This window comes from Macaca nemestrina, chromosome 4 (genome assembly GCF_043159975.1).
Source record: "Macaca nemestrina isolate mMacNem1 chromosome 4, mMacNem.hap1, whole genome shotgun sequence".
Classification (NCBI taxonomy): Eukaryota; Metazoa; Chordata; class Mammalia; order Primates; family Cercopithecidae; genus Macaca; species Macaca nemestrina.
The window spans coordinates 81,592,820-81,616,462 of NC_092128.1; the positions used below are offsets into that span (position 1 = coordinate 81,592,820).

General features: G+C 33.0%; 1 protein-coding gene across 9 annotated transcripts in view; it reads left to right on the forward strand.

Moving 5' to 3' along the window:
- LOC105475592 (PHD finger protein 14) overlaps positions 1-23,643 on the forward strand; it is a 200,515-nt gene that overhangs the window by 70,373 nt on the left and 106,499 nt on the right. For 8 of the 9 annotated variants that reach the window (XR_983486.3, XR_011622187.1, XM_011730976.3 and 5 more), the window contains exons 14-16: positions 6,753-6,921; positions 17,256-17,306; positions 17,430-17,551. Coding sequence is in view for 7 of the 9 variants with exons in the window: in XM_011730976.3 (XP_011729278.2) it covers positions 6,753-6,921; positions 17,256-17,306; positions 17,430-17,551 (342 nt within the window). In the remaining 2 variants the exon portion in view is untranslated. Of the gene's footprint in view, positions 1-6,752; positions 6,922-17,255; positions 17,307-17,429; positions 17,552-18,137; positions 19,299-23,643 lie in introns of those variants that run through there. The other variant, XM_011730981.3, reaches the window with a different exon arrangement.

Genomic DNA, 23,643 nt, shown 5'->3' on the forward strand with positions numbered 1-23,643 from the left:
CTATTGTATCAGGATGGTAGAAAAAAAATGATATGCAGGTTGAGTATCCCTTATCCAAAGTTCTTGGGACCAGAAGTGATTTGGATTTTGTTTTTGTTTTTGTTTTGGAATATTTGCATTGTACCTACTGGTCGAGTATCCCAAATGTGAAAATCCGAAATCTGAAATGCTCCAGTGAACATTTTCTTTGACTATAATATCAGTGCTCAAAAAATATTTGGATTTTGGAGCACTTCAGATTTTGGATTTTTGGATTTGGGATGCTCAACCTGTAATAGTTGCTACTACACACCCTTTTCCCCATCCTATATTCTGTGATGCCATGTTGATAATTTGAAACTGAAATTGCCATGGTTAGGAGTATTTGTACTATAGAAATTACTAAATACTACATAGTAGGGCTTTCCCCCCAGAGGGTCAAGTGTTAGACGTTTACTAGTATATCTCTGACTGACATCTGCTTTAGACTCTACCTTGTTCTTGCTAGTCCTTTTTTAAGGGAAAAGGTCCTTTACTTTCTCCTTGTTTCTAGTGATCAAATTTCCTTTTATGACTAGAGTCCTGTTACTGGACTCTTATTTGATGACTGTGCCTTAGTCTTCAGCTTAAACTTCCACAGGTCCTTCTGGTATAACATTTCTGAATGGTCCTTCTGGTATAACATTTCTGAATATTTATTTTTGCTGTTTTTATGTTCTGCAAGCCTGTGGTAACACCCTTACTACTAAATATCCCGTAAGCAAACTGTACCTAGAATTAATTACTATACAATCTGTTACCTTCTCAGATATCATATTCTACTCGAATGACTATTGAAGCACTTGCTATCCAGCCTTTTCTTCCAGTACCAGCACTGTTTTCATGGAGACACTAGTTCTAGATTTGGATGCTTTCTGTTCAGTCCATCCCAGAGTTCAGTGGACTGTGCTGGGCAGGTTAAGACATGTGATATCAAAGAAAAGATGGATACAGATACAGAAGTAATTACAGGTGAAGGGTTGGGAAGTTGAGTGAATTCACGTTGGACAGGCTCAGACATTTTAGTGATATAGGAGTCTGTTGAGAGGGAAAAGACCTGGGATGATGATGGGCTCTTGAGAAGACAGCAGATGGTTGGTAACAACTTACTGTGGAAAAATCAAACTGACTTGCTGAGGCTGTGTAGCAAGAATGTTTAGTGCATAAGTAAATGTGATAATTTGATTTTTCTTGAATTATGCTCTGCTGCCCAGGAGAAGGAGAGGGGAAAACCTAGGGGCTTCTTAAGTTGGGCCAGGGATGTGAAAAGCTAGTAAAGAATAATATTAAAAGGTGGATGAAGAATTCCACAGGGAATAGAGAGGCTAGGGTTGGTGTGATCTAGGTTCTATTTTGTTTGTACCTCTTTCTAGTATTTAAAATGCATTTTGTCTCATTTTTAGTTTGTTATTTTAGTTTTTGTTGTTGTTTTTAAAAATATACAATCTCCACACTGCCTTAAATTCTAAGACATGTTTGGTAGGATACAAATGGTAAGGGCTTGATTTATTAGAGTAGCTCAAATAGTTAATCATCTCTTAATTGTAGAATACTAATGTTATGTTTCTGCCTCCATTCATCTGATTGGAACTTGTGTTGCCTTTTCCAATTGTTTGAAGAATATTCTGAAACACATTATTTAACAGAGAATTGAGTAATATTATATCCTTTTATTCCTTGGATATGTCTGTGTTTATTTTATGATGCAAAGAAAACACAAACCCTTCTAGGAATAGTTTACAGAGGTTTTTTCCTTTGTTTTTCTTGATAATTTGTTCATTTGAATTTTTTTTATTGCCTCTTCTTCCCATTAAGTGCTAGTAGGAATTCCAGCTTTAGAATGGGGCATTTACTGTATATGAATTAATAGGTATATATCTATTAAAGTTTTATACAGATATTATAACTACAAAAAGAATAAAATTTACAAATTGAGTTAAATGTTGTTCTCTGCCCTTCAAAGAGATACCCGTAATGCAGAAGTAGGAGGGACTGAGGTATTACTTGTCTGAGAAGAATGATATTTGAGTCACCTCTTAAAGTTTTATGTAGGCACCTGTCAAGACTTCTTCTAAATACAGGAGAAAACATGGCCAACAGCTTAGATATAAGAAAAAAAACTCTGGTGTGGGATCCTGAGTTCTTGATGACTAAAAAAGATAAATTGTGGAGGAGAAAAGAGTAAATCATGAAATATTTGGAATATGGAATGTTACTGGATTTGTTGCATTTAAAGATTCATAAAATCATTTTTTTTTAACTTACATGAATAAAATTCTCCAAATTAGTACACTTTCTTGTTTTTTTTTTCTTTTTTGGAGATGGAGTCTTGCTCTGTCGCCCAGGCTGGAGTGCAGTGGCACGATCTCAGCTCAGTGCAACTTCCGCCTCCTGGGTTCAAGCAATTCTCCTGCCTCAGCCTCCCGAGTAGCTGGGACTATAGGCGAGTATCACCACGCCCAGCTAATTTTTTTGTATTTTTAGTAGAGACAGGGTTTCACTGTGTTAGCCAGAATGGACTCGATCTCCTGACCTCGTGATACGCCTGCCTCGGCCTCCCAGAGTGCTGGATTACAGGTGTGAGCCACTATGCCTGGGCTAAATTAGTACATTTTCTTGTCTAAACGCTATTAAACATTTTTCTTTAGTAACTAAGATTCTGAAATCTCATTGGGTCATCATTCTGATTATAGGTTGTAGTTGTATGGTGCTAGAAACATATAGAAGGTATAGAAAATTGAGAAAAGGCCAGATGCAGTGGCTCATGCCTGTAATCCCAGACTTTGGGAGGCTGAAGCAGCTGGGTCACTTGAGGTCGGGAGTTCAAGACCAACATGATGAAACCCTGTCTCTACTAAAAATACAAAAATTAGCTAGGAATGGTGGCAGGTACTGATAATCCCTGCTGCTCAGGAGGCTGAGGTAGAGAATTGCTTAAACCTGGAAGGCTGAGGCTACAATGAGCTGAGATTGCGCCAATGCACTCCAGTCTGGGCGACAGGGTGAGACTCTGTCTCAAAAAAAGACAGAAAAAGAGGGAGGGTGGGAGGGTGGGTAAGAAGGAAGGAAAGGAAGGGAGAGGCAGGCGGAGGGGGAGGGAGAAAGAGGGAGGGAGAGGAAGGGAGGAAGGGAAAAGAATTGAGAAAAACCTCTTGGTATTTCAGCATGAAAGTTATTCTGTTGCATAAATTCCTGACATGGATTTTTATTATACTTTAAATTTTTAATTGACTTGGATCAATTAAAAGGTTAAGATTATCTTTAGTATTGTCCTTGGGAATTATAAATTTTAGGACTCTATTCTCTAATACAGTGTGTTAAGCAAAAATATACAGGATTAAGGTGAGTTTAGCTAAATTAATAGATAATAGCAGTTTAGTGGATTACTGAAAGAAGCCAGATATGTATTTGACTTTAGGAAAGATAATCATGATTTTCCTTAAAATATTATTTGATTTCGACTGGGCATGATGGCTCACACATGAATTCCCAGCACTTTGGGAGGGTGAGGCAGGTGGATCACGAGGTCAGGAGTTCAAGACCAGCCTGGCCAACATGGTGAAACCCTGTCTCTACTAAAAATACAAAAATTAGCCGCGCATGGTGGCAGGCGCCTGTAATCCCAGCTGCTCGGGAGGCTGAGGCAGAGAATTGCTTGAACCCGGGAGATGGAGGTTACAGTGAGCCTTAAATCATGCCACTGCACTCCAGCCTGGGCGACAGAGCAAGACTCTGTCTCAAAAAAAAAAAAAAAATTATTTGATTTCGTTGAATTAGACAGGCCATGGATTTAGGTTATTATTTCTTAACATCTTGTATACCAATTGATGTAGCAGAAACACTTTTACATATCTTAAATGCTATTTATAAGATGAAGGCTATAGTGTTTAATAGATTGTTGAAGAATGGGTAAGAAGTATTATGTCCATAATACTCTTGTAGTCTACTCAGTGTAGACTCTATCTACTGCAACAATCATGTGGTGGTTGTCTTGAAATAGGAATGGATATATTCTGCATTGGCCGTTACATTTGTTTTGATTTTTTGAGTTGTTCAGTGTTTTGTGGTGTTCAGGGTATAACATTTCTATTCTCTGGGAATTAGAGAGCCAAATTTCTTTGTCACCTAACTGTATTAGTTTTAGTGGGGATGGAAGTGAACATAAGAATAAATAATGTCCCGACAAGGGTAATAGCTACCGAAAGAGAAGCAAAGAGGAAATATTTCAGTTTTTTTAAAAAACAAAACAATGATTTATCTGAAAAAGGTACTTGCTTCTATACCCAGGGGATTTAGATAACATTACGTTTGCCTGTTATTTAAATAGACAAACAACATATTTTAAAAGTAAATTAGAGCCTGGCATGGTGGCTCACACCTGTTATCCCAGCACTTTGGAAGGCTGAGGCGGGCAGATCACCTGAGATCAGGAGTTTGAGACCAGCTTGGCCAACATATAGTGAAACCCTGTCTCTACTAAAAAATCCAAAATTAACTGCGCATCGTGGCACACAACTCTAGTCCCAGCTACTTAGGAAGCTGAGGCAGGAGAATCAATCGCTTAAAAAAGGTGGAAGTTGCAGACTGTCTCAAAAAAAAAAAAAAGTGAATTAGAACTGTTTGAGAAACTTTGACTATATTTCACTCAACTGATAGAAATGATCAAGGAGCATTAAGATTATAATTTAATGCTGAAAAGTGAAGCAATGGGCCTTTTTGTAATATAATTTGGTAATTTCTCTAGTCATCTCTGTTTCGAAGGCTGTTGCATTTATTGTTACTAACAATATCTAACATTTCTGGGGTTTTCACAGTTCTGCTAATAAAGTCAGAATATACTTACCATTTCAATTCTGAGATTCTGTAAGGTGTGTATTTTCTCTTACCAGTCCTTGATGTTTTCATATGGGACAAATGCAGGAGCAATTTAGTATATTCATTTAGTTGTATTTTTGTTATGATGGTAATCTGACAATCTAGGGGACAATGTGCTAGCTATAGTTACATGAAGGGTAGCAATAGATACATAAATGTTTTCTGAGTAATACAAGATTATGTACATTTTTGTTTTGCTTTCACTGAATTTCTAGTGCTAAAATTTTTGCTAACCTATTCTTAAAGAATTGGAAATTTTAAGATATTTACATTAATATGTTAAGGATTCATTTGTATTTTAGGAATAATATCTTTGCATTAACAAAACAAATGGTACTTGGTATTTAACTCTGTTGTTGGAGTTCAAAAATTAAAGCTGTCACTTTTACAATTAAATATTAGTTTAATAAGTTTACAGTATTAGTGAAAGATGTGAATATTGATGGAGGATGAAATCAAATCATAAGTCTTTGAAAATTCTTGCTATGAGAATTATAAGCTACCTTCAAAGATACTGATATAAACATATACAAACTAAATATCAAATACACTTTTACAGATTATAATCATTTTTATTAAGAGAATACTATCAAACTTTTGGAGAATTTGCCTTTGATCATTCTTTTACAGTTGAAGAAAATATAAGTAAAAATTTACTTTTAACAACTGGTTTTAACTTTTTGAAATGGTCCTTTATGATTCACAATATAAAGATTTCCAGCAGTCCTTGTTTAGATTTTTGCTGTCTAAATGTTAGCCACTAGCCACATACGGCTATTTAAATTTAAATCAATTAATATTGAAATTTGAAATTTTCTCAGTTGTTATTTGCCACATTTCAAGTGCTCAGTAACCATCTATGGCTAGTGGCTACTGTTCTGGACAGTGCAGATATGTAGATAATCCTAATGTTATAAAAAGTTTTGTGGGATACCACTTGTCTAAAGTTTTAGTTTCAATTAATTTTTAATATTACCCATATTAAAATTTTTTATAAATGCTACTTTAACAAATTCCTTTGGTAAATAAATGTATATTTCTTCTTTTAGAAAAGTAGTAGGGGCTACCAACTAACATGACCCTTTTTTCCCCCAACACTTCTTGGAGTCTGTTTCTATAGTTTCTTTAAGTAGTATATTCAGCACAACTTGTCATTGACTACAATTAAAAGATATGATAACTGTGACAAGGAGTAGTGTTAGGGTCCATGAAGGACTTCGATTTTTAGATATCACAGTATATGTCATTTAAAGAAAAGTCATACTTTCCAAAGGTAAATTATTATTATTATTTAAGATAGGGTCTTGCTCATGTTACCCAGGCTGGAGTGCAGTGTTGCAATTATGGCTCACTGCAGCCTTGTTCTCCTGGGCTCAAGTGACCTTTTCACGTCAGCTTCCTGAGTAGCTGGGATTATGGGTGTGTGCCACCAAACCTGGCTAATTTTCTGTTTTTTGGTTTTTTTTTTTTGTGAAGACAGTTGTCTCACTATGTTGTGAGCAATCATCCTGCCTCAGTCTCCTGAAGTGCTGGGATTATGGGTGTGAGCCACTGCAGCTGACAAAACCACCTTTTTAATCAGTGTTGAATCTCATGTTGGTTCACTTAAACATATAGCATTGTTAAATGTGTTCTTATACTTACAGGATACATTAAATTGCCTTAAATATTATATTAACAGTAGTCACTCTTAGAAGAGTGTTTCTGAATGTTTTTTCATTATATATCCTGTGATCATATTACCTGTGTATATTTTTACATATTCTTCTTATATACCTGGATTTTGTATTTATAAAAACTATAGCTAAAGCCTGAAGATAATAATAAATACATGACTTAAATTTTTCCCGTTTATGTAGGCAGTGCTCAGAATGTGACCAGGCAGGGAGCAGTGACATGGAAGCAGACATGGCCATGGAAACCCTACCAGATGGAACCAAACGATCAAGGAGGCAGATTAAGGAACCAGTGAAATTTGTTCCACAGGATGTGCCACCTGAACCCAAGAAGATTCCGATAAGAAATACGGTAGTTTATTTTTTATTTATCATAAGCATCATACAATTCTGACGCCAAAATTTCAGAGGGTGAGAAAGACACAGGGCAAACATATACTTAGAAGTCAAAGAAAAAGACATGTATATTACTATTGGTTACTCTTAACAATTTTTTTCTATATTGTGAAATATACCACATGCTTACCTGAGTGTTTGTAGTTTGTATTTTGTTGGAGGCATAATAATAATGGACACACCAGAGCATCCATCACCCACCTTAAAAGACAGACCATTCCCAAAGCTTTAGAAGTTTCCTGTAAATCCTCGACAATCTCATCGTTATCTGTCTAGCCCAGAGGCCGCCTCTTTACTCAGCTTTATGTTTCTCATTCATTTCTTTTTCTTTATAGAAGAGATTTACACTGTAAATCTATATATTTATGAATAATATGTGGTTTATTTTTATAGGTTTTGAATTTCATATGAGTGGAATCAAATGTTTTTCTCTGGTAATTTGATATTTTGACCAAAATTATGTTGATTTGATTCAGACATGCTGATCCATGTAGTTGTAGTTTATTTATTTTCACTAATGTATAGTTTTCTATGGAAAGAATAGATTATTGCCTAGTTTTTCTTTTGCTTTGTTGATGGGCAGTTAGGTTGTTTTCATGCTTTTCTACTCTATACAGCTTTGTTTTAAATGTTCCTATAAATATCTCCTGCAGCATGGTAACAGGGAGTTTGTGTATGTATTAAGGTGTAGATCTGCTAAGTTACAGACTATCTGCATCTTCAGTTTTGCTAGATAACTGCAATTGTTTTCCAAATCAGTTCACACTCATACTAGCAATGGATAATATTTCTGTTGCTTCACAAACTTTTGTCCAGTGTTTTAATGCTTTCCAATGTGATGCAGGGAAAATAGCATATTGACATTTTATGTTGCAGTTCTCTCAGTACTCATGATTTGGAGCATCTATTTACTTATTTTTGGTAAATTGTATTTCCTTTTCTGGGAAATGTGTATGCACGCCTTTCACCAATTTTTCTGTTGGGGTGTTTACCTTTTTCTCATTGCAAATTCTTTGAGGCCAGGTTTTAAAGAGTTTCTTCTGGGGAAATCATTTATGTTCATTTTTACCAGGTACCTTGAAGGGGCCTCTACCAACTTGAGAATATTTTAAATAAAAGTTTGGTGTGTATGTTTTCTATTACATCAGGAGTGTAAATTTCAAACCTTTAAGTGCTGGCTTACTGTTATGAATTCTTAGGGCATACTTTCCTGGCTTGAGCTGAGGCAGGCACTTTTCAAAAATCTTTCTTTCCACAGGGGAGATATAAAGATATTTTTAGGGTTAGTTGTCATCATTTGTTTTGTTACCTGTTTCATTTTAAAGAGTCTTTGGTTTTTTTTCCTCAAAGTAACAGTTTTCTCAAAAAAAATTTTTTAATCTGTATTAACCTCCTGTATTATAATCACTTGAAAGATCTTATTTGGGAGAATTCACCTTGATTTTTTAAATCAGTTTTGTGTTATGGGCTCATATGAAATTGATAAGGCAAATCTGAGAATTGTTATCTTTTAGATAATTAAAATAGTTTATTTTGGGTGCTCTAAGTAGATAGACTTGAAATAGTTTTTATTTGTAGTTTCTACTGTTGATAACTCTTTTTTTAGGCTTCAAAAATATATTTTGTTTATAAGGGAACTAGAGAGAATTTTCCTTTGTTAAATAAGCCTGCTAGTTTCTATTTCTAAAATATTTTCTATAATTGTTTGAAAATGGTAACTACAGTTATTCTTGAGATCTTAGAGAAGAGTTATTACTTCATATGTCTGTCTGCAAAGATTATCCTCTTATGAAACATTATTTTTCCAGTTTCTTTATTGTTTCAAGAAAGCCTTCTGATTAGTATTATCATCCTTAACTTTGGAGTTATCATATAGAGGGAAATTATGTATATTACAGTGATATTTTTGTGCCCATAGTTCAGTATTACTTGAAATAAAAGAGAACTCTTTAATATTAAAGGATCCTTCTATTTTTTTCTCTCCTTTACTGGTCTGCTTTTTTTTTTATCCTAAGGAAGCTTTAAAATTTGCTAATATAATCACATTCCTTTCATCTTGTTCTTTGTCTCTAGTTTTCTTGTTGAAAAGTTTTAGACTTAATTACAGATTTTGGTCAGTGAAACACCGGGAAAAGAGTCCATGGCCAATAATTTCAGGAAATGCAGTGTGATTATGTTCTTACTTGTAGAAATTCCAATGCATGTTGAAGCTCCAAAAAAAAATCCTAATATTTAGAAATAGGATTACTTTTATCTGTTCTTTTTCTTAACTTGTTTTTATCAAAAAAGCATTTTTTAGGACACTTTTTATTTTATTTTTTATTTTTTGGTAGCATGGAGTACTGTGTGGTGCTAAGTTTAGAAATGATGCTCCAGAGACCATGGATTACTTGCATTAGGACCATCTTGGATATTTATTGAAATGTAGACTTTGGACCCACCCTAGAGCTAGTACAGACTTTAGACTCATTCTAGAATTAATGAATTAGAATTTATGGGGTTTGACTAAGCAGATTTCTTAGGTGCTAAGCTTATACTAAATAAAAGTTGAAAATGACTATCAATGGTGATTACCTTTCCTCTTTCCCTCTCATCTTTTCTGCCTGCCTTCCAACAATCCATTCAGAAAACCAGACAGTTGGTGTAAGGTATCATACTAAACTTCAAGGAATGTAGGAATGAGAGATACAGAAGAGAGTGATCAGTCATTTTGATCTTGATCTTACCATTTATGCTGAGTTCCTGTTGTTACCTTAAGTTTTTACTTATTTCTCTTTCAGAGTTGTATGTATCTTTTTTAATTAATAGGTGGTATGGTGAAAAATGAGGTGTTCTAGTTGTGTTTCTTAGAACAGTGTTAATTATGAGAGACCAGGCATACAACAGCTTACTAACTTGTATAAATACCTTTTGCAATATATAACTGATTTTTCTCTCCCATTGTTACATTTTTAAACTATTGCTCCCAATATCCTCCTACTTATACTTTTATTTTAGCACATGTATTACAATTGGGAACATTCTGTCTTGAAATACATTATTATAGTATTTTTATTTTTGTCAGTGTTTCATTTTTCCTACCATTAATTGATCAAAGTATAATTTGTTTTCATGTTAGTCTTATTATTCTACCATGATTTTGAAGAAAATTTTACCTATATGACATACATAGGGCAATCATGACATACCCCAAGCTCATAGACCTGAATTCCTGGCAGACAGCGATTGTCCTGTTTACCACAGAAGAATGGGTCCCATTCTTGTGTTTCATCAGTGAAATTATAGAATTATTGTAAAGGCAGCCTAAGAAAGCTCTGTTAAAGTACTTTGTTATTTAGACATTTCCTCTGCATTATTTCTATGTGGAACTTTTTACTTCCTTTTAGGCAAGGAAATTAATTTTGAAGAAAATATAAATTAGCTTACCCATATCCCTTTTGAAGTTACTTTAAAATTGATGTTTATACTTATGGACATATTTTCTAATACTCTAATGTAACTTGAAAGCTTTCAGATTTTCTTTTTGCTTTCTTTGCACTCTATGTCATGTAGTGACTTTTTATCTTTTATAGAAGTGCCAAAGGACTTGTTGGAGCCTGTCTTTCCATAGTTTTTACACACATGCGTCATCATCTACTGTCTTTGAAGTTCTGAGATCTTTCTTCCTGACTTACAAATTCTGGTTGTGTTTTATGTATTTTCTTTTTTGTAAAATAAGTGCAACAAATAGTCAAAATACTTTTTAGCAGCTTTGACTGAAAATCATATTGTTTTTCAGGATGCATTATTTCTTTTAGATCATTATTTTGGAAGGGGATTTAAACACATTTAATCGTTTTTCCATCACACTTAACAATGTGAGCCACTAGCCTGTTCTAAGTGGTAGTCTTTATTTGAGAGATAATCAAATATCCTAGAGCCTACTTTTATTACATTTATGTTTTAACTAATTTTACACATGTGTAAAGTACCTATTTAATAATGTTTAAACGTAAGTCTTGAGAATCTGAAAATATGAAATATGTTTCATATAAATATTTTTTAGATGCTAGTTTAGGAAAAATGTTGAAGCATTTGGATTCAGTTCTATTGAAGTGACTAAAGGTTACTATACATTATGTTCATATTTATTTTACTTAACTGTTTGAATTATTACAGTTCTGGGAAAGAAGGGTTATTTGTGGGGGCTTTACATACCAGAGTTTTATATTATCAGACTCAAGGTGACCTCTGAGGTATGAGTCAGATTATAAAACCTCTGTCTGTCATAGATTCTTAGAAGAAACCCTGGCAAACAGTTTTTGTAGTGAACTAGAACTCACTTTGGCTACTTGAAAGAGATCTACTCTGTGGGTGTCCTTAGCTCAAGTAATCTTATTCAAAACCCTGAGACTCCTGTTTTGCTTTTTGCCTCTTGGAAATCCATCACTTTAGTTTATTCCTAGGAGTATGAAATAAAGATAAGAATAGGTGGAGCTTCAAGACTTTACTTATTTTGTATGTACCATTATCTCTGAGAAGGTTTTTATAGCAGCACTTACTTGTCATGTGGAATATATATTTTATTATATATCGTTAGACCCATAGTTATTTCAGTTTATAGTAGTTAAGACAAATTGGTCATGATTTTCTTTTTATTCTCCCATGTATTTTCATAACCCTGTTAATATAAGCTAAATTAGGTAAAAAGAAACTCTACAGCCAGTTGACCAAAGGGAAAGCACTCACTTTTGGTGACTGCCATTCTATCTGTTGTTTATTGATAGCCAACAGAAACAGATGACACCTTGTTCATAATTTGTTTTTTGCATATAGCAGTTTTCTTTGAATATTTTATGAACTTTAACTTGTTTTCAATATAGTTTCATAATTGAAAGACAGATATTTTTAGGAATTATATATAATTTTATATTTTTTAGAAATTATATATAATTATCTATTACTACATATAATATATACTATACATATAATTTTATAGTCTTAGGAATTAAATATATTTATATATATTAGAATACATTTTATATTGAAGCATTTTTGAATAGCTGCCAGAAAGCTATTGGCATTTATTCCCCAGCATAAATCTAATGCTATTTAGCTTAACAGAGGTTTTCAAAGTTTGACTTAATTGTCCTAATTAACACTGATTTTGGAATTTTGCCTGTGAATAAGCATGTTCTATTTTTACATATAAGTTACAGAGAGAGGCATTTCTTATGATTCATCTAACCATATATGACTGACTTTAATTATTAATTTGTATAAATATTGATTTGTCAACAAAAACACAAGTGTTAAATTTAGTGACCTGGTCACAAGTGAATATATGAAGCCTTGTTTAGTGGTATCAAAGATGTTAAAGTACTGACTCTCTTTTAATTTTTTTTTTTTTTTTTTTTTTTTTTGAGGCGGAGTCTGGCTCTGTCGCCCAGGCTGGAGTGCAGTGGCCGGATCTCAGCTCACTGCAAGCTCCGCCTCCCGGGTTTACGCCGTTCTCCCGCCTCAGCCTCCGGAGTAGCTGGGACTACAGGCACCCGCCACCTCACCCGGCTAGTTTTTTGTATTTCTTAGTAGAGATGGGGTTTCACAGTGTTAGCCAGGATGGTCTCGATCTCCTGACCTCGTGATCCGCCCGTCTCGGCCTCCCAAAGTGCTGGGATTACAGGCTTGAGCCACCGCGCCCAGCCTCTCTTTTAATTTTAAATTTAGTTCATTTGCCAAATGAATCATGCATTTAACTTTATTGCAAATTAAAATGACCTCAGTTCTAAAAAATTAAAATGATAGAGGAGTTAGAAAAATGATAGAGGAGTTAGAAAAATGTTTAATTGTTTGTTTTAGATGAATAAACTATTTATTTATTTATTTTTATGTTTATTTTTTTGAGACAGAGTCTCGCTTTGTCGCCCAGGCTGGAGTGCAGTGGTGTGATCTTGGCTCACTGCAACCTCTGCCTCCCAGGATCAAGCGATTCTCATGCCTCAGCCTCCTGGGTAGCTGAGATTACAGGTGTGCGCCACCACATCCGGCTAAGTTTTGTATTTTTAGTAGAGATGAGATTTTGCCGTGCTGGCCAGGCTGGTTTAAAACTCCTTACCTCAGGTGATCCACACGCCTCGGCCTCCCAAAGTACTGAGATCACCGGCCTGAGACACTGTGCCCAGCCAGAATAAACTATTTAAAATTTGCCTGCTAGATAAGATAATTTTACACCTTTTCAGTTTAAATACATTGTCTCTAATACCATGCCAATCTCTTCTATGGATTTTTTAATCACCTCTTTTCAAGTAAGTTTATCACGGACAGATTACAAGCAAGGTGATCTAAGCAGCTCAGGTTGTAATTATTCCCTAGGTAAATCAGGTTCTTAAAAAAAAAAAAAAAAAAAAAATTGAAATGTGTCAAGATTTGGAATGAGTTTTAAACTTTCATTTACTTTTAATAGCTTAACTAATTACTGTCAAAATGAATCAGTTTGGAATTGCACCCCAGCTTGATTAATCATGTGGAGTTTCCAGGTAACGTATCTGTTACATTCTAAAGCACATACTTGAAAAGTAAAATTCTTCTTTCTTCCACATATTATTTTCATCCTACTGTTTTATTGTTGCTAAAGTCATTGTAGCCTCAAAATATATCATAAAAGGACCACCCTGTTATATATACTTCTATTCATCTGAGATGGGACAAGCTCTTTGGTAACTGAAATTTGTCAGATGAGCCATACTTGTTTTTGTTTTTCTTCTTGCTTTTTTGTACCATTTCTCCCTCTTTTAAATTCCGCTTATGTTTTGGGATTCATTCAAGGACACTGCTTTTAAGATAACTTGTCCTTAGGCAGTTATGAATTTCCATAGTTACAGTTGCTGCCACTTCATTAAAACTAGGAAAAAAAAAAACAACACAGCTTTCAACATTTTCTTGGCTGGAGGACTTGGTATTTTATATAGTTATATTTGGATCAAATTCTCTTTTATTTTTTTCTTTGGAAATATTAGTAATGTGATAAATGCTAAATAAGAGTGCTGTAATTACTTTGGTAATGAATCAAGTTAGTGTATAGTATGGAGCTACCAAATTAGGTAGACTATAGTGCCAGTTTGAATTTACCCTTTATTGGGTATAATTCTCTAACTTCATTTGAAATGTAAGAAATCTTCATTGGGTGTCACAATGTTACAGTTTAGTTTAAGTATTCAAGTGCAATAAGAGATTTGCATTCTTAATGATTTTGTTCATTTCTATTTGGGATTAAATTATTAATCTTGGATTAGCCATGCAAGAAAAGTCACTGAAGTGACAGTTGAGATAACTGAGTTTAAGGTTTACCTCAGAAACTTACCAGCTGTGTGACATCAGCAAGTCATTTCTCTGGATTGCTTTTTCAGAGCTCTAAGATGATATTATTTTATATTTTTATAACAAGTTTGTTTTTATAGATGGATATTGTTTATGTGTCTTGTGTTATTTTAAAGTATTTCACGAATATATCAGTGATTACCATTTGGTAATAAAGGTACTTAAAGTGACTATTTTAGATAATTACAAATACACCTAATATATGAGAACAAATTTATAAATATAGAGAGAAATGGAGCTATACCATTGTGTGATTAAATCACTAATTGGCATTATACTATATGATGCTAATTGCAATCTGGGTATGAAGAGAGTTTCAGTTGATGGAGTTATACCAGATATTTGAAGATTTAAGTTATTATCAAAATGGTAAATAAACATCCTTAAAAGAATTGAAAACATGAACTTGCAGCATTAACATACATACTTGAAAAATTAATTCAAAACTAGATGATACATTTGCTAGTTTGTTACCTAAAAGATGAGTTGGATGAAGAAAAATGTGAAAATGTATGGCAGTGTTTTGCACATTCTGTTTAGAAGTTTGTGGAACTCAAATGAGTAATTTGAGTATTTTCCACTTGATGCTGGTTACTAATTTGGAACATCTTACTGAAATGCCCTGTAGGCCAGGTGCAGTGATTCACTCCTGTAATCCCAGTACTTTGGGAGGCCAAGGCAGGTGGATTGCTTTAGGTCAGGAGTTTGAGACCAGCCTGGCCAACATGGCAAAACCCCTTCTCCAGTAAAAATGCAAAGATTAGCCAGGCTTGGTGGTGCACACCTGTGATCCCAGCTACTTGCGAGGCTGAGGTATGAGAATCGCCTGAATCTGGGAGGCGGAAGCTACAGTGAGCCAAGACTGCTGCACTGCACTCCAGTCTGAGCAACAGAAGAAGATTCTGCCTAAAAAAAGAAAAAGGCCCTGTAAATATACATTATGCAAATTAGATAATAGAGTACCAAATTAGGGAAAAATAAACTTTTTGTCAAATTTATATTTTATTTATTTATTTATTTTTGAGACAGTCTCGTCCTGTTGTGCAGGCTTGGAATGCAGTGACTCCATCATGGCTCACTGCAGCATACATCTCCTGTGCTCAAGTTATCTTCTCACCACAGCCTCCTGAGTAGCTACAAGCACTCACAACCATGCCTAGCTGATTTTTTCATTTTTATTGTTAGTAGAGATGAGGTCTCTCTGTGTTGCCCAGGCTGGTCTTGAACTTCTAAGCTCAAGCAGTCTTCCCACCTTAGCCTCTCAAAGTGTTGAGATTATGGCCATGAGCCATGGTACCTGGCCTGTCAGTCAAATCTTTTAATTTGTATTATATAGTATCATCATTCATTAGTTTTGATTTACCCACTTAAAAATTTATTTTATTAAAACAAGTTAATTGAGACTTTATGTCATAAGCATTGTGTTAAGTTTAATTGGGTGTAGAAAGATGAATATGCTATGGTCCTTACCAAGTTGGGAATGAATTTTGTAAGGAGACAGAGAATAAAGCATTAAAGGGCCAGAGTGGCACAGAAGGAAAAGAGATGAATATAGAAATTACTAGCCATAAGTTTTCAGTTAGAACTTGAATAAGTGTTGTTAAGGGCCTTTCTACACTGGGGTCCTTAAACTTACATGTATTTGACCTACTTAGGATTCTTGTTAAAAGACAGATTCTAATTCAGTGTGTCGGAGTGAGCCTGAGATTTTGCATTTCTAATATACACTCAGGTGATGCCAGTGATTATGGGTCATGACTGATATTTTGAGAAGCAAGTCTCAGTATTGTTCTTTGGAAGTAAGAATTATAGATGTAGGATCTGCATTTAAAGGCTTTTCCTAGATATAGTCTTCATTTTTCTTCCTAATTACTTCCATAATATAATTAAAACATACTAATTGGTAATATAAATGTAAACAGATACATATTTTATAAATTTACTTTTTTTGAATGACAATTTAGTTGACTCTTGGCTATTTAGGGACAGATTAAATGGTAAGCAGTTAGCCATGGTATTAAATAACAGTGTACTTAGTATCATGAAGAATTGAAATTACAGTAATGTAAGAAACACTAATATATCTATACTATAATGTAATTCTGTTTAGAATTATTTGGTACCTACTCTAGCTTGGGAGTGTTCCTTGATCTCAGCTGTCAAAGTAATTTGGGAGCAGTGCCTGCATTCTCTTCCATTCTCTAAGGAATAGTGGTCTGCATATGGGAATTATAAAATCTACAGAGGCTGTGCTGTGATTGGTGGAGATTTCTAACATATTGGCTGCAAATACTGATGTAGTTACAGTTCTTTTAAACATTTGTATGCATTCTTTCTAATGGTAAATGTATTCTGAAATATATGAAGTGAATTTTAGCTAAATTAGTTTAAAATGTCATTTTATGTGGCATTTTAATTAGTTTTATGTTAACTAGGATTTTGGATATGTGAGACCGTTTCCTTCTACTTTTTTTGGCTGCTTAAGAATTATTTCTTTACATAAACATGTATGCACATGCATACATGTCGGCAAATAATGTGTGTAGTATGATCCCAGGTTTAGCATTTCAGCTGTATAAGTCATATGTGATAAGTTATGAAAATTTAAATGTAAATCATAATTATGGACAATTATGAAGTATGGAAAAAATCCTTTAAAATAAGTTTGGAGAATTCATTTTTTTCTATCAGATACATGTTTATTTAAAAGTAAAGTACTATAAAGTATATTTAATTTGTTACTTTTTATTTCTTATGTCATAAATGGTAACAAAATGCAGTGGTCCAATATAGTATTAATTAGAAATAACTAATTTTGCAAGTGCCTAACTTAAGCAATAACATTAACAGAGGAAATTTATTTTTATCATTAATTAAACATTAGATATACTGTGGATTTTTGTTTTTTGTTTTTTGTTGTTTTTTTTTTTCCAGAGAACCAGAGGACGAAAACGGAGCTTCGTTCCTGAGGAAGAAAAACATGAGGTTGGAATAAGTTAAGCACTTTTACACAGTCTTAACTTTGAGAAATTTTCTTGCTTAAAATTGTTTCCCTTATATCCTTATTTTGTTCTGTTATGTTTTATTTTATTATCCCTTGTATGGCAGGAAAGAGTTCCTAGAGAGAGAAGACAAAGACAGTCTGTGTTGCAAAAGAAGCCCAAGGCTGAAGATTTAAGAACTGAATGTGCAACTTGCAAGGGAACTGGAGACAATGAAAATCTTGTCAGGTAAGTTGGATGCTAAAACCTTGTCTTTAGGGGATGAAAGTTCCATGTTTATTATTTTCTCATCACAGAAAAAATGAAAAAAACAATTTCAGGATAGGACCTTTCTCAAAATATTATGTAGTGGAAACAATACTTCAGAAACAGATTTCATCCACTTCTTAACCTCTCACACATGGTTATGCTCTGGATTTAGATGTAAATAAAGAGTAATAATTTGCATTTTTAACACAGGGAATTATTTTTCTCTTGACAAGAGAAGTTGACAATGCTCTCTATATAGAGGCTATAAAAGTAATTGATCTAAACACTGTGTACTAAGATTATGTTTTATGTCATAAAATAATAAAGTTACTAAACTCTGTTAGCATATTTTAAATGTTTGAAATTTAGAAGCAATGGTGAGAAGACAGACTTTTTATTGACAAGAACTTAATTAGCATTTTCTTATTGCTTATCAAAACAAATGTGTTAAATGCTTCTCCCTTACGAAATAAAGAAAGGTGAAAAGATGGCCTAGGTTGATTTTATTTTTTGTTTTGTCTTTGTTTCTTTGTTTCGTTTTGGTACTTTTTTTTTTTTTAATCAGACATGATGCTAATCAGAAATCTTAGCTGATGCTGCACATTGGCTTTTCCCAATGGTCCAGAGGCTGCTAATTTTAGCTGAAATGAAGAAATTGATCAAAGCTCTGGGTGAGATGGCAGAGTGAATGGGTGGACAAAAAGAGAGCTAATTTAAAAGAGGCATCAGACTTTCAAAAAACAGTGTTACAAAGGTTTTTACAGTTCTTATAGGGACTTTGTAAGGGAATCCATTCTGATTTCTTTAAAAACATTGTCTTCTGGTAAAGCCCTGTCAAATTAAATGAGGACACAGAAATTAAACATTTCAAAAAGAATAAACGTATTTATAAAACAAATATATTAGTGTTGTTGTATGTTTTTAAATATTTACTTCCAAATGATTTAATCTATTTTGGTCATTAAAAATATGATTTGTCTTAATTTCTCAAAGAAAGGCATGAAGTCTTAATTTTATGAGTTTTTTATACTATCAATGAGAAAGATAAAGTAAAAATTACAGTAGAAAAAGAGAAAGCTCTTCGACAAAATTAAGAAAGTTTATAATAATTGGCTAATTTTTTTGAGATAGTCCATATAGAATGTCTTGGGAGCTATCCTGAAGGTTAAGTTTATTAAAATTTAGGGTAAAGTAGTAAGTAGTTCGAAGTTCAGGAGATACACATGAATAATTCTGACCACAGTATAACTTTTGCAGTATGTCAAAAATGAAATCCCAAGCGTAAGCATAACATAATGGAGTAAATGAAACAACAAAAATAGAGAAAAATATATATATAATATATTTTATATAATGAACAAAAATTTAATTCAGGAAAATTCCCTTGGGGTTGAGGATGGAGTTGAAGACTATGATTAATTTGAAACAGTAGTTAAAAACTTACAGAGGTGGTGATCCTTCTATTAATTATTTGAACCTGTATGAGTCTCTACTGTCTTACTAATTTTTTTTTTAAATATGAGATTGATTCAGGCCTTTTTGCTGTAGGACTTAGAGGTTTTTATCAGGTTTTTTGTTTTGCTTTTGTCATATGTTAGAAATTAGGAAACTGAGAAATACAATTTTTATTTTAAAAGTCAGTTTATGATAGATTTCCAACCCGTCGTATTTTAGTTGTTTAATAAAAAAAAGTGCCATCTTTCTTCTAATTTTGATAAGATTTTTGAATAGTATTACTCTATATTATTTATTTATTTAGTTTCTGTTGTAAAATTTTTATTTCTAATTGCATTATTACAATATACCAATGTCTGGAATTTTGTGAAAGTCTTCTGGAAGGTAAAGATATTTTTCTTACTCTGAAATAATGGATATACAAAGTCCCCTTCCTTGGTTTTGCCTTATTAAGAAGATAATATCGTAAATTGTCTGCAAAGTTTTAAAGAGGTAATGTAGAGGAAATTAAATGTTTTATTGATACTGTATTTTAATATTTCTTAGGACAAGATAAGCTGGATATACAGCAATGCCATAAAATATTTTTGGTTATAATGTGATCTTTAAAAAAAAGTACACTGTTTACGCACTATTCTTCTTGGGTTGAAGAATTTTATTTTATATAAAATTCCATATGTTTAATAAAAGTAATCTCATAAGCTAATATCTGCCATTTTCCCTGGCATCTCATATTTTGGAACTGGCACTGTTATTGTTTGAAAATCACCCCCCAAAAGTCTACACTTTTTTATTATATTGCATCTTAAATACTGTCTATACATGCCATTTTTTTAACTTTCAAATAAGATATTTTAAATAAGGATTTCTTTTCTCTAAAGATATATTTCAGCGCTTACTCAGAGTTATGTGTATGTCTGTTAGGTTCTCTTTTAAAATTAAACTTCATGGGTCACAATTAGTTTTTTATTTAATATACTGTGTTTACTTTCTCAAGTTCTTTTAAACTAATGTTTATATCTCACTAGCACCTGCTCTTCAGCAGTTTTGATTTTTTAAACCACACTTCTCTATGTAATTCAGGCTATGTAGAAAATTCTTTCTAATTGTCCTTGCTTTTTTAGTTATTTGTATATGTTTACTTGTGAATTTACATGTATAATTTTTTATATCATTGAATAATTGCATGCAATTTGTCAGTAAACTGTAATTAGTAGGTTTCAACTGTTATTTTCTGCTTTGCCTGTTTATCTTGGGACTTTGGCGAGTAATTTAGCATTTCTGTGCCTTCGTTTCCCCCCTGTTGTAAATGGTCACAATCATACTGTGCTTCATTAGGTACCTTATGAATAATTGCTGAGTGATAGTAAGGTTCTTTCCATATAAAATATTAGAACAGTAGTAGTATTTAGTAACACAAGGAATACATGTATGTGTGCATTGAAATAAAGGTCACAATTGGTAAATATGTTTCCAGTTATAATAAATACTTGTTATGTCAGAAAATGTACATGTCCTGTTTTTGTATATAATTTTGTCTAGAGTCTAGGAGACAAAAAGAAATTTGTCATTACATGTTTTCTAAAATGATTAGATTGAAGTTTTACAGCATCTTAGGGAATTTTATTTTTTTAAGTGCAAGTTTTTTGCCATCTACTTTTAAAATTTAATTAGAAATTATCTGAGGAGTTTTTATCAAAATATGTATTTCTTTATGTTATTTAATGCAATCTAAATGCTAAAGGTCAAATTGAAAAACTATATCATGGAATTGTGAGGTCTTAAAGGCTTTGTCTGTGATAGGCTTTGTCTGTGATAGGTCATTCTTTGTTGGAAGTAGTTATGGAACTACTTAGTGATACCTTATTTGTTTTTGTTTCCACAGTTCATGGCACATTTAGTACTCAGAAAATGCTTGATAAATGAACTCTGCATAAGTAATGACTGAGTATTCTTTTGCTGAATTAATAAAAACTGTCACTATTATAATTTAATTCTAGAGCAAATTGAGTCACAAAATATAATGTTTGATGAAGATATTTAATGGGCTTAATAAAGGACAATTGATTTTTTGTCACAAAAATGTAGTGGATAGTTGATAGTTTTTCCTCCCCTGTATTTAGTAAGGAAATAGATTTGAGAATAATTGATGAATCTATGAAAAGTAGAAATGAAGTGATTCCTTTCCTTGAACATATGTGAAAGGGAAGTGGGCCTGTCTTCTCTTTCAGTCTTTTATCAAACTATAAAATTAGAAATAACACCAAACTTCTAAACCTCAAATTTTATCTTAACTATATAAACTCAATGTGGCACATTTTATTACTTAATCAGAGATAGGAGAGAGAGAAGAAAGGTTTCCTAAAGCTAAGAACCCTGGAATCCGTGAGCCGTCTTAAATAGCATCTTTAATTTTATTTTGTATTGTGGCCATTTTTCAGAAGCATTGAGGGTAGGAAATGATCTATTAAGCTATTTCACTTTTATAGCTAATTCTACACTATTAATGCTTGCCAGATTCTCCCCTTTATTTGAGTATATGGCAAATTATATAGGTATTGAACCATTTTGATTACAAGGTTAGGGTGTCAATTTGGTCTCTACACATTGTTGTTAGCACTTTTATTTATTTTACATTTAAAAATCTGGCTTGTCAGTGCATCCTCCCCAACTAAATTTGTTTGTATCGTAAGTTATTAGGAACACCAGCAAGAATTCATATATATTATATTTTGATTTCAAATAGTAGTCTCTCATTATTCTAATTATAACTTTTTTTTTTTTTTTTTTTTTTTTTTTTTTTTTTTTTTTTTTTAGTTTTTGTTGTCACCCAGGCTAGAGTGCAGTGGCACTTTTTTGACACAGTATAGCCTCTGCCTCCTGAGCTCAAGCAATCCTCTCACCTTTCAGCCTCCCGAGTAGATGAGACTTGATTTTTAATTTTTAATTAACTTTTCTGTTCTAACTAGTATGGAGGCTTATAGACTTCCTGGGTCATAATTGAAGGGGTTTTTCCCTGTGAGATTTGATTAGACTGAGAGTAAAGCTAAAACTGCTTATAAGTTTAGTTACTATTTTTCATAAAACGTTAGGTCACTAAAAATGGATTATTTTAAATTTAACAAAGTGAAACCAGTCTTGTCCCTCTTAAGATTAGTTAGGATTGCATTTGATCAATCTTTCTTTCTTTCTTTTCTTTTCTTTTCTTTCTTTCTTTCTTTCTTTCTTTCTTTCTTTCTTTCTTTCTTTCTTTCTTTCTTTCTTCTCTCTTTCTTTCTCTTTCTTTCTTTCTTTCTTTCTTTCTTTCTTTCTTTCTTTCTTTCTTTCTTTCTTTCTTTCTTTCTTTTTCTTCTCTCTTTCTCTCTTTCTCTCTGTCTCTCTTTCTTTCTCTCTTTCTCTCTTTCTTTCTTTCCTTTCTTTTCTTTCTTTCGGCAGACAGAGCCTTGCTTTGTCACCCAGGCTGGAGTGCAATGGTGCAATCTTTGCTGTCTGCAACCTCCACCTCCCAAGTTCAAGCGATTCTCCTGCCTTAGCCTCCCGAGTAGCTGGGATTACAGGCGTGCGCCACTACACCTGGCTAATTTTTTTGTATTTTTAATACAAAAATACAAAAAAAAGACAAAAAAAAGACAGTGTTTCACCATGTTGGCCAGGCTGGTCTTGAACTCCTAACCCCAGGTAATCCCCTTACCTCAGCGTCTCAAAGTACGGTCATGAGCCACCATGCCAAGCCTGGTGAATTTCTTAAAACAAATTTAGTTATTTTAATTTGATTATAGACTTGCCAAATTAGTGTTTCTTGTGTAGTTTATCATATAGTAATCACTCTTAATGGTGATAAAACATACATTTTCATGTAGGAATAGAATGATTTTCAAGTGATGATGCAAATGTATGTTATTTATAATACTTAAAAACTAAAACTGAGAAACAAATATAGATTCTTTAAATGATTCGTGTCTTCTAATAAATTTTAAATGCATTAAAAACATATTTCCTGCATAAGGACATTTTAAGATAAACTTCTGTTTCTCTTCTTTAACTCTGCCAACAATTTCCTGGATAAGTTTTTTTTTTTTTTTTTTTTTTTTAAATGATTGTTTCCAGAGCTTCGATTTCTAGGATTTCTTTCAATTAAGTTTGGCAAAGTATGTTCATTCATGTTACCCTGACAACCTGTGTGATAATACCTTTTTCTTCCAATTTGACTACTGTTATTTCTGAAATAGGTTGTTTAAGTTAGCTTTTCTCCTTCAAAGTATCTTAAAAGCATAATTATTGTTCTGCTAATCTTTGTGTAGCTCTATCTTTGCCCCAAGTCACTAAACAAAAAGCACCTCCACAGTCATTAGCCACATTAAGGAATCTTTGGCAAAATATTCAATCTTTTAAATTTTCATGTTAGATTTAATATAAAGTGCAGAGCTAAAGTAGTATAGCAAGATGTCTCTGAAGACGTACGGGCTTTCTAAAATTCTTAGCCTAAAGAATTTGCCACTTAACTCTTTTAACAGGATTTACATGAAAAGGGAAGAAAAGCCTGGCATTCTAAGTCCAAATTGATGAAGCATTGGGAATGTGAAAATTTTAAACAAAGGAATATAATTATGACCTTT